Source organism: Cydia fagiglandana, chromosome 11, assembly GCF_963556715.1.
Source record: "Cydia fagiglandana chromosome 11, ilCydFagi1.1, whole genome shotgun sequence".
Taxonomy (NCBI): domain Eukaryota; kingdom Metazoa; phylum Arthropoda; class Insecta; order Lepidoptera; family Tortricidae; genus Cydia; species Cydia fagiglandana.
In genome coordinates, this window is record NC_085942.1 from 11,148,465 (window position 1) to 11,160,526 (window position 12,062).

The 12,062-nt window shown below is 41.3% G+C and overlaps 2 protein-coding genes across 2 annotated transcripts; both read left to right on the plus strand.

Annotated features, from left to right (window-relative positions):
* The first annotated feature begins 521 nt into the window (after positions 1–521).
* Positions 522–9,499, plus strand: LOC134668950 (uncharacterized). The gene is made up of 5 exons (XM_063526458.1): positions 522–659; positions 5,057–5,425; positions 5,730–6,929; positions 8,242–8,537; positions 8,690–9,499. Exons 2-5 carry the CDS (start codon positions 5,060–5,062, stop codon positions 9,297–9,299), a joined length of 2,472 nt encoding a protein of 823 aa, XP_063382528.1. The 5' UTR covers positions 522–659; positions 5,057–5,059; the 3' UTR covers positions 9,300–9,499.
* LOC134668951 (uncharacterized) lies at positions 6,940–8,224 on the plus strand. Its single transcript, XM_063526459.1, has one exon. The coding sequence runs from the start codon at positions 7,231–7,233 to the stop codon at positions 8,173–8,175; it is 945 nt and encodes a 314-aa protein (XP_063382529.1). The 5' UTR covers positions 6,940–7,230; the 3' UTR covers positions 8,176–8,224.
* Positions 9,500–12,062: the final 2,563 nt, after the last annotated feature.

Below are 12,062 nucleotides of genomic sequence, written 5' to 3' on the forward strand. Positions count from 1 at the left end.
TGTAAAGTTTATTTATTTCTACAAACAGCTCAGTAATCCCAAATATAATTTCAACAAACAGATAATAGATATTACAAGAACTAATAGAAATTGCAAAAGTCAATTTGTTCCTATTAGTTAACTCTCCTTTTCCCGGATTAAGTTTATTTTTGTAATTCTAAGTGTATTTTTGTTGTACTTTTCTCTCAGTGTATACATGATTTTTGCACGGCGATGACAGAACAATGGATTTTACAATACCGATTGTATATTCCTTCCTAGTCGAAGCACAAGATCCGTAAACGCGACCTGATTGAAACCCCAATTGCCTAACGTCTCCGCGCACTCATGAATGAACTAACCAAGGGTTGATCAATGACGCTGTGTGCGTCAGGGCCTCTACCAAGACAACCGACCATAATCGATAGCGGTCGCTCAGAGATATAAAAGATATGGCGTTTTGCGAGACAGCGAGAAAAAATCGAGTTCATTGGTAGGAGGGCTCGGCGGGTGTCTTACAAAATCCGAGCTCGTGCATCTTTAGGTTGGTCGATGTATAAAGCGTGGCGGTGGTGGATGTTGCAGTCATTCGGACGCAAACAGTGCGCCGGTGAAGTGGCGTACACAGTTTAGTACATAGCACGCTATATTGATCAAACTGTGATAAACAAAGTGAAATAGTAAGTTGATTATGGTGTTATACAGTGAATTCGGTTTAGTGATTATACATAGTTATATATTTACGGGATGTAAGTGGCTGCAGATGTGAAATATCGATATGTTTACAATTTCCAATTCCTAGCCAAGTGTTAAAAAGTGAACCTTAAACGCCTACACGTGATCCCGAGTTGCAGCCACTTTCACTCCCGGCTTGATCTGACTTTATAATTTCTACATTAATAGTAATTTCCTTGAAAACAATACATGCTAGACAAGGTACCTACTTATATAATATCTATGACATTTAGTTGTACTATAACTTAAAGTTCATAAGTAGGTACAAACGCCATCAGATATATAGGAGCTGCCGAAGTGCTCAAAAATATCTGAACACGCACCCTAACGCTTTGACAATAGAAACGTGTTCAGATATGAGCTAGCTATGAGCATCATAGTATAAGAACTTATACAACTAAAATCATATTTTAACTGTGAGCAATAACTTTCATAACATAAAATATGTACAACTTTAAACTCCGATACTTAGAGGAAAATTTTTCCCAGGATTTCTCCATTTCACTGAGCGTAATTCATTTGTGACTTTATACACAATGATATCTGGATTTCAATCACTAACTACTAGTACATGGGCAATTAAATTATTTTCTTTTGTTAAAATAAATACAAATGGCTATTGTAAGCTAATTATACCCACGTTCCTTACGTTAGGATAGATTTAAACAATGTACTATTTCATTTTATCCAGTTATTTATAGAATTCTTCCTAGTATTTAACTATAACTATGAAGTTTGTTCTTCGAAATGGCTTCCCTTTATCTTGCATAATATCGATTGTCCGAAATACACTTCGCATAGCAGGTTTCGCAGAAACATTTTTAACCGATTGATACTTTTGCATAATTGTATAATTAGCATAACTGTCATGTCGCATAACATTCATTTGGCAGAATTTTGAATAGCAGAATACTACTATCGTCGATTTTACATACGCAGAATTGTATGTAGCATAAATTACATTCCACCGAATTTCTTATGGCATATTGCTCATATTGTAGACTTGAATTTCGCAGAATGTTATGCAGCAGAATAAAAGTTCTGCCGAAATTGTTACCGCATAATACTCATGTCGCTGACTGAACCTACACAAAAGGAATTGCTGTCAGAACTACAGGTTAAGTTAGGTTAGAACTGCAACCCCTACATAAAAGGAATTGCTGCCAGAACTATAGGTCAGGTTAGGTTACAATTGCGACCCCTACACAAAAGAAATTGTTGCCAGAACTGTAGGTTAGGTTAGGTTAGAACTGCGACCCCTACTCAAAAGAGGGTGCGTAACGGTCCATATAACAACTTTTGATATATTTATAGTCGATATAACGATTGAGGGACATAATGCACTTTTGCTATAACAATACATGGTATTATCAAACTGCACAACGGGACTTAATCGCGTATTTAAGTTTTAAGATTTACCTCCGACGTTTCGAGGACGGCGTTGTCCCCGTGGTCTCGGAGAAGACTGGCTCAAGTTGACATCAACATCTTCTAGCCGCGCGAGTTCCAGACAGCCGGCATTTTTGCCGTATGTAAAAGGGGTAACGGATAAAGTTGGCACAGTACTTGGAAAGTACTCTATAAAGACGGTGTACACACCTTTATCCAAAGTAGCAGGGAGCCTAAGGTCACCGAAGGACGTTATTCCGTTCCAGTCACCTGGCGTTTATAAAATAGATTGCAGTTGTGGTAGTTCCTATATCGGAGAAACTAAGCGCACCATAGCAGAAAGAGTTAAGGAACATATCGCAGCTGTCAAAAATCGTCAGGTCAACAAGTCTGCGGTGGCTGAGCATTTGCTGGAGTCAGGACCAAACCACTGGATTGAGCTGCATAACCCTAAAATCCTCTCCACGGATCGCCATTTCTACAGTAGAAAAGTGCGGGAAGCCATTGAAATCAAAAAACATTGCAATTTTAATCGGGACGAGGGTTTTAAGATCTCATCCACATGGAATCCAGTCATTAGTAAATGTAAGCGGAAACGAATATCGACAGTCGATAAATCGAATATCGTTAGTGTTGTGTGTCGACAGAGTGACATCCCTAGTGCGCAAAACGTTCAAACTGATAAACAAGACCAAGTGCGGGTAGTTCGAAAAACTCGCGCGGCTAGAAGATGTTGATGTCAACTTGAGCCAGTCTTCTCCGAGACCACGGGGACAACGCCGTCCTCGAAACGTCGGAGGTAAATCTTAAAACTTAAATACGCGATTAAGTCCCGTTGTGCAGTTTGATAATGTTTAATAATCGTGAAAGTTTAAATCAGTGTAATACATGGTATATTCTTAAAGAGTCTAACTATCGTCAAGTATAATGAACTTGTAATATAACAACTTCTAATCTAACATTAACAGCGTATATAATTAAGTTCGATATAACGCTCAGTTGGCATAATGTAGTACTGGTATAATTTGTAATATTTACTACTATTATAACAACCTACGTATTCGAACTTAAGGCAGGTCTCAGTTAGGTACGACGACGAGCGAAGCGAGGAGGAGTGTTAGGTAGAACTGCGACCCTACAGCGCGCGAGCCGAGCGAGCGAAGCGAGCGTGCCGCGGTAGCGGCCGGCGAAGCGCCAGAACCGACTTTTTTTATTATAACCTCAACTTATTATTATACATTTGAATACATTATACCATAAATACTTATAACAAATATTCATTATATCCAGTAAACGTTATATCGAATAGCTTTTATATCGATTAAACATTATATCCCATGAAAATAGTTATTTTGTTGTTATATCAAAAGTTCATTATACCGCTTAAGTGATTATACACCATGAAATTATATCAAAAGTTGTTATATATTTTGAAAATATATCAAAAATTGTTATACGGATCATTACACACCCCTCAAAAGAAACTGCTTCCAGAACTGTAGGTTAGGTTAGGTTAGAACTGCGACCCCTACTCAAAAGAAACTGCTTCCAGAACTGTAGGTTAGGTTAGGTTAGAACTGCGACCCCTACTCAAAAGAAACTGCTTCCAGAAGTGTAGGTTAGGTTAGGTTAGGTTAGGTTAAAATATTATTCTCATCAACAGTATGCCAATGAATTATTCTGCCTAAGGAAATTGTGCGAAAAGACAGTATGCCAAGTACATATTATGCGACGCAATTTTCGGCAAAACAATTATTCGATTATAGTATTATTCTTCAAATTGAGATTATGCCATTGCATTATTCTGCTTTACAAAATTGTGCGAAACAACAGTATGCCATGAAACTTATGCAAAAAGTAATTCTGCGAAATGATGATTCTGCCAAGGGTTGCTATGCGAAAGTAAAATATGACAATAAATTTTATGCAACATATTAGTAATCCCTTCGAAATATTCATATTTTATTTTTATTTATTTAAGAAAAACCGCGTAAACTCAAACTGACAGGCCTCTTAACTTCACTTTAGTAACGATAAACATAACATAAGGTACATATTTCGAATCGGTAACAACTAATAAGTTACACGCCAGATCCTTATCTGCCTTGCACATTAATCTGTATCCAGATCCAGACGTAAGCCCTTTGTTACGTTATCGAGTTGCGCAAAGATCGACCGGCCAAGAGTTGCATAACACATTATAGGTAGTGTTACGGTAACATGACGCATCAGCGCCGGCGCCGCCCGCGCATATCAATAACTCTTGCGCCGGTTTTTGGGTGACAATGACCCAAATCACGCTTTCCTCCGTCAAATCAAAACAATAGACGGCACCAATACATTATTTTAAAGCTTATTTAATGATGACATGATGGCAAATTCGTCATCTGTTGCATATATACTCAAACAATTGGTATCATACATGACATAACATTATCATATGAGAAATGTTATTTATTTGGGATTTCTCTTTTACTGCTTGTTTTTACTCAAATGTTCTGATTAGTCATTGATTACGTACGCTCGTTAAATGGCTAGCCAGTGACCGCATTATGGCAAACGTTATTAACATACATTCATACATTAACTATATAGAACGTATATTATACATATTACGTACAAAAAGCATATTGCAGCTTTATTTGTCCTTTTCCATTTAAATACAATGCAAACGCCACATATCTAATGCAACTTGCAGATATCTTAATACTACAAGTTGTGAGAGTGAAGTGCGAGTGCTTTCGCGAGCGCACGCCGGTTAAGCCGCTCGACGGCGCGGGCGCAGAGCACTGACATTATGGAGGCTTACATAACAAGTTAACAACAAACTCTGTCCGCGAAAGTAAAAGTGATTCTCCGCCTACTGCAGTTTCGAAACGTCATGCTGCGCTAAACGAGAATCACATCACCTCTAATTTTGTCATCGACTCAATTTGACTCTTTGTTTTTTCAGGTCATGCGGTGGTTTACGACAACGAGTCTTTTACTAGCATTAGCTATAGCCAGCGCGACAGCGGAATGGTCATGGGGCGGTGATGCTGATGCTAAAGATAAAGATGCAAAACCTGAAGAAAAACCGACTGAGTTACTAGAAGGCGAAGAAGCTCTCGATGCTGACAAGAAAAGCTCTGACTCAGCTGGTACGGTGCTGGACGATATAGTGGACGAGCTGGTCAGCAACAGGCAGCAACAAGGCAGGAGTCTGGGCGGATTCGACGATGTGTACAGCGATCCCACTATTAAGGAGGCGTTGGACTCTGGAGATGATGCTGAAGCAAGAAATCTGATCAAGGGCCGTCTCTGCACTCTGGGGCTTATTCAAGTGAGTTTACATTCGTGTATTGACAATCTTTGATTTAACTTTAGATATCTTTGTTCTAGTAGTCGTATAATACGCATATCATGACCCTATTTGCCATGGTGTAAAAATGTACTCCTCCTGGCACTCTCTTCCGATCACGTGACTGACACAAGCCTACGTCATGCGACAGCACTAAATAATAGTATGCAATAGCGCTATACAATGTAACAATGTATTGTGACGTAGGCTTGTGTCACTCTGGGAAGAGAAGATCATGTTTTATTAGACTATGCTATTTTCTTAAAATCTTTTTTTATCATTCCAGTGTGATGAAGAAGAAGAAACCCAAGAAAAACGCTATCTGTCACCGGATGAATTGATTTATGCTCAACCAGTTGACATCAAGCCTTATGGAAAACCGATTCCTTCCATCCCGGTCCGTGGACCTCCCCGAGCATACGGACCAGCCAAACCTATGCCACCTTACTTGTCGCGCCCTCAAAAAATCCCACCCAAGCGAGTCGGATATGGAGGACCTCCCAATATGCGCCCCGGATTCTCTGAAAAGTACGGACAGGCATCCGGCAGCAATTTCCAGTTCTCACAAAACAATGGGTTGTATGGTGGTAGCGAAGGGAACTATGTAACGAGACCCCCAAACTATGCCAACGAGAGCCCATACAACTTCGAAAACAACAAACCACATTACAACAAAGTCCCTCCTACGCAAACCAACACAAAAACTGACGTTGTACAACAACATGTCCACCATCACTACGTACACAGTGACGGCGACAAGGAACCTAAAGTGATCATCAAGCCTGTTGCGATACCGGTTGGGTCCGTAGGACACCTGGGCGCTCAATCTCTCTCCCAGCAACAGACCGACATAATAACCGCGGGTGGTGGAGATTACAGCGGATTTAGCTCTGGTGGCTTCAAACCTATGACCGATGGTTTCTCACCTGTAAACAAACCAGTGTATGAGGCCGACACAATCTATGGCTCTCAATACGGCAACAGCAATGGTAACAAAGGAAACAGCTTTTTATCTCAGTCTCTGCCAAACCAATACTCCAACTCTGATTTTGATGCCCAAAAATACGGCAACACCTTAGGCGCATTTTCCTCTCACAACAACGAATTTTATAAGAAGGAATTACACGTAGGATCTGGTAACAATTTATACCAACAAGGTCCAGCTACTTTTGGACAGGGTAACTCTTATCAGGAGAACTACCATGAAGCCAAAGCTCAAGGATTTGAATGTGTCTGTGTCAACTATGACCAATGTCCCAGCCAAGAGATCATTGGCCGCAGAGATGATTTATACCTGCCTATCGATCCTCGTAACAAAGGTAGTGAGATAACTGCTCTTACTGACGAACAAATAGACAACATCACCAAGGCTGACGCTTCAGAAACTAAAACTGAATCAACTACTACTGAAGCCAGCGCTAAGAAAGTAAGCAAGCGGGAAACCAAGAACGAGAATGAAGACAAAATCGAAAAGGAAGCTGAACCGGTGAGTTGCAATGTACAACAAATGTACTTTCTAGTAACCGCTAATTCTTATGTGACTAACAACACTACAAGCCACTTCCATTTATTGAATTCTACTGACCCAACTATCAAATGCATACATGACCCTGAATTGTACCCAATATCTGGGGTAACATCAAGTTGTCACTTTCGGATATTAATACTAAAATGTTCATCAATCATTAAATCCGTTTGTGACCACTTCCAAAAGAACAACTAAACAAAGGGCACTGACATATATAATGCTAACACCTCATGAAACATTCACATATTGACAAAAGTAAATGTTACTGCAGCGCCTCATTGGACTGGCCGGCTACGGCGGCAATGGCGGCCAAAGCAACAAACAAGTGCAGCCCACGTTTGGTGTTTCTTTTGGGTTGCCCCAGCCTTCCCATGGTGGTTACCCCATCAATCCTTTTAACTCAAATCCTCTCCAGAACCCCTATGGTCCAGCTTTAAACAGCGGCGGTCTTAACCTAGGTCTCGTTTCCGTTAATCCGTTGCTAGCCGTACAAGTTACTAAAAATGATTACGGTGAAAAAATAGTTAAACCCTTTGTAAACTTGCACGTAACACCTAATGAACATGTTGTCAATAAAATTGGCACGTTATTCCATGAGAAAAAACAGTATCTGTTAAATAAGCACGAACATTATCACCATTTCAATCCACACCATCATGAGTATTATCACCATAAACCTGCACTGCACTATGGTCCCCACATACCACACGGACCCCATTACGAACCACATGGACCCCATTATGGACCACACGGACCTTCTTACGAACCCCATTTCCCGCGCCCGCCGCATAATACTTTCGGGCCAACCTATTCTCCCCACTATGGTTATGCTGAAGCCGGTTATTTAAAACAAAATCAATTTAATGCTCCGCCTACAGCGGCAACTGGTGATGATGACTATTATGATGACGACAATATTAATAATAATGAAGGGGCCGACTTTCATAATCCCTATGAAAATGGATATGACGGTTACGGGTTCGGAAGAACCGCCAATGCTAGTGTTGATAGAATGCAAGGAAAATATGCAGGCCGCTATGGATACTCTCGTTCCCTTTCCCTTCCTAATGGTCCTGGGGCAAACCGGGGAAGCCAAACAGTCAGATTTCCTGAGAATAGAAAGAAGAGGGAAGTCACTGTTGAGCAATCTAAAAGCGAAAGAATCGAAGAGGTAACCCTTCCTCATTCCTCCTCCAGTTTATAAGAACACTGAATATTTACAAATTACTTTTATAACAGAAATTTAATCTATTTTATTTATTTTTCACAGCGTCAAGGATATTTCGGAAACCGACCTCAAGTACAACAATGCAGACCCAATCAAGTTTGCTGCCGGAAACCATTCCGCCCTCAAGCTGCCAACCGCGGTCAATGTGGCATCAGGCATTCCCAGGGCATTAATGGAAGAATCAAGACTCCGTCATACGTAGATGGAGACAGTGAATTTGGAGAATACCCTTGGCAAGTGGCTATCCTAAAGAAGGATCCTAAAGAGTCTGTGTACGTTTGCGGCGGAACTTTGATTGACGGATCCCACATCATGACTGCTGCCCACTGCGTTAAATCGTAAGTAAATGTACCTTTGACCAATACTTCCTTACTATTATTTCATGGTTTCATTTACCTACATTTACCTACGATCATTTACTGAAGATTTTTTCCTAGTGATTACTTAGTTGTCAAAGTAAAATCTTAATAAACTTATGCCCCTATTACAGATACAAAGGCTTCGAGCTTCGAGTGCGCCTTGGTGAATGGGATGTTAACCATGACGTTGAATTCTTCCCTTACGTTGAGAGAGATGTGCTCTCCGTCCATGTGCACCCAACGTACTACGCCGGTACCTTAGACAATGATCTGGCTATCCTCAAGCTGGAGCAGCCCGTCGACTGGACTAAATACCCGCACATCAGCCCTGCTTGCCTGCCTGACAAGTACACTGACTACGCTGGTCAAAGATGCTGGACGACTGGTTGGGGCAAGGACGCTTTTGGAGACAACGGAAAATACCAGAACATACTAAAAGAAGTCGATGTTCCGATTCTATCGCACGGTGTTTGCCAGAACCAGCTAAGGCAAACGAGATTGGGTTACAACTATGAATTGAACCATGGGTTCTTGTGCGCCGGTGGTGAAGAGGGCAAGGATGCGTGCAAAGGTGACGGAGGCGGCCCGCTGGTGTGCGAGCACGGTGGCACTTGGCAACTGGTCGGAGTCGTGTCGTGGGGTATCGGTTGCGGTCAGCCCGGCGTACCTGGCGTCTACGTGAAAGTCGCTCACTATCTAGACTGGATCTCACAGATCACGGGAAAGTTTTCCCCGTACTAAACTTGTCATATAATTCTCGCTGAGAACTGAAATTTCTTAGTACTATTTATTACTAGGTCCTAGATTAACTTAATATTTATGGTTATATTTAAATCGTAATTAACTTTGGAGGTAATATCCAAAGAGTCTGAGTAATTGCTTGTGCAGATAAGTTTGTGTATCATAAATCGTAAACATAAATAAATTTTGTATAAAAAGTATTTTGTGTATACTTAATTGAAACATTTTTAAGTTCCATTAACTATTATAACCCTTTACCAGGCTGAGAGTTCAAAGATGACAATCGAATGTCGGTCTTACTGATCGAAAATACAACACATGTTTGAAGTGCCGTATGTGGGAAATATATATCCCTCAGCCTGGTAAAGGGTTAACCCTTATATTAATTTTTCACCACACCAGCTCGGAAAGAATTACTTTGCACTTCAAAAACGAATAGCAAAGTTGCATTTTATCCACATGTGAGGCAAAGTAATCAAATGCAAATTTTGAGTTGTTTTCTTATGTTTTCTGGTAGAATTGACTTTTAAATGATGATTTTGGATGATAAATATTTAATAACATTCATTTGAATTTGATTTGGTTTGATTTTGTTTGATATTTTACATTTAATATTTGCTTCGGGTTGGTGTGGTGAAAAATTTTGTGTTTCACTCGGGGGCAAATTTTGTTTAACCCTCGTGCTTTGAAACCCTCGCAACGCTCAAGATTCCATTTTTCGAACCACTCGCTACGCTCGTGGTTCAATTTTGGAATCTTTCGCTTGCTCGGGTATCAATATTAGCAGGAGCGGTTAAACAACAACTTTGCCCCCGAGTGAAACAAATAACTATTGTATATAAATATACGTAGGTAAATACGTAGTCTTCATCAAAGAGATATGATTTTAGCGAGATGCATCCGAACTTCGGATGCCCTATCGGAAGTGACACCGCCAAAAACATACCCAACGGGTCGGTGGATGTTCACTACCCCGTCCTCCATACACCATACCATATCCAAGAAGCTGAGTGAGGATCTTTAAGCACAAATATTTATGTTCTGTTATTCTAAATGACTAAGTTTTATGTTATTTTTGGTGCTAAATATTTCTTATTCTTATACCAATCATATCACACTGCGCTCTCCCAAGTTTATGTGGCTGGCCATGTGTCCGAAACTCCGAAGTAATTAAGGATCTGGAGGCAACTGGTTGATAAGCGGCACTGGACTTATAATTCCATCAGGATTGACGCATTTAGTGCGGCGCGCCGTCCTGGGATCCCTAAAAGGGTTGGATCTTAAAATAAGTTACCTTAATAAAAAAGTGGGAAGCAACTTTCCCCCCGCGGAAATGCTTGGTTTCTGAATTATTCATAGTTAGAATTTGAGGTTATGACAGAACAGAAAATGACTATAGTGTAATATTTTGCCTATATCCCTTTTAGTCTACATCGCGAACGGTCTAGAACGCAAAAAGACCACTTTTTTAAATTACTAGGGTAGGTTGGGTTCGTCAGTTATCTTCAAATGGCCGAAGGCCAAACAGCACAGATTAGGAGGCCCGCGACGGCGGGGCTCCGTCGACATCGCTAACGTAAAGATAAAACGACGAAAATGATGTAGGCATTTTGCGTTCTGGACCATTCGCGAATAACCCAATCAAGAACTGTCATAACCTCAAATTATAACTATGAAATTATGAATAATTCAGAAACCAAGTATTTCCGCGGGGAGAAAATTGAAGGGGGGGTTCCCCTCCCACCCCCACCTTCCAACCTTTCTATTAAGGCCTAAAGGCGACTTATTTTATATTAAGATTTTTACCCGTATCATGTGACATCCAAAAATAAGGTATGCAATAAGGTATGCAAAATAAGCTTACGTGTAAATACTGCATCGCACTCGTAGTCCATCTTTCATGTTACTGCCACCCTTATTTACACGGCTGGATGGACACATACACAACATAAATATTCACTATTTACTCATGCTACCAACACCATGAGTAGTTATTGATGGCTGCTCTTCAGACCTCATGGCCATTGACGCCGGTGTTCCTCAGGGGTTTGTTCTCTCCGCAACCCTTTTCCTGCTCCACATTAACGACATGCTGCAACCCAGCATTGTAGGTTATGCAGATGACAGTACGGTTGTTGAGAGATATTTGGCTAGTGCAGGGGACAGCAGGGAGGATATACGTTCACAGAGAGAGGCCATGGTTGAGCGAATGAACTTGACCCTTAGTCTCGTTTCCCAGTGGGGTGATGACAATCTGGTCACGTTCAATGCCTCCAAAACGCAGACGTGTCTATTTTCCGCAAAACGGAGTCCATTCGACCTGACTCCTTCTTTCCGGGGTGCATCTGTACCTATTGCCGACAGCCTGGAACTCCTCGGCATGGAGCTGAGTTCAGTCCTCAGCTTCGGCAGCTTCATTGAGTCTAAAGCACAAACTGCGGCCAGAAAGCTGGGCGTCCTAAATAAGGTGAAACGATACTTCACACCTGGACAGCTTCTAACACTTTACAAAGCTCAAGTCCGGTCGTGTATGGAGTATTGCAGCCACCTGTGGGATGGCTCAGCTAAATACCAACTCGCCGCTTTGGACTCAGTGGAGCGCAGAGCCAGGAGGATGATTGGCGACAAGAAGCTAACGGCTGAGCTTCAGTCTTTGGCCCATCGGCGGAAAGTCGCCAGCCTGTCGGTATTCTACAGGTTGCACTTCGGGGAGTGTGCCCAAGAGCTACACGAGCTTATTCCACCGTCCCCATTCTACCATCG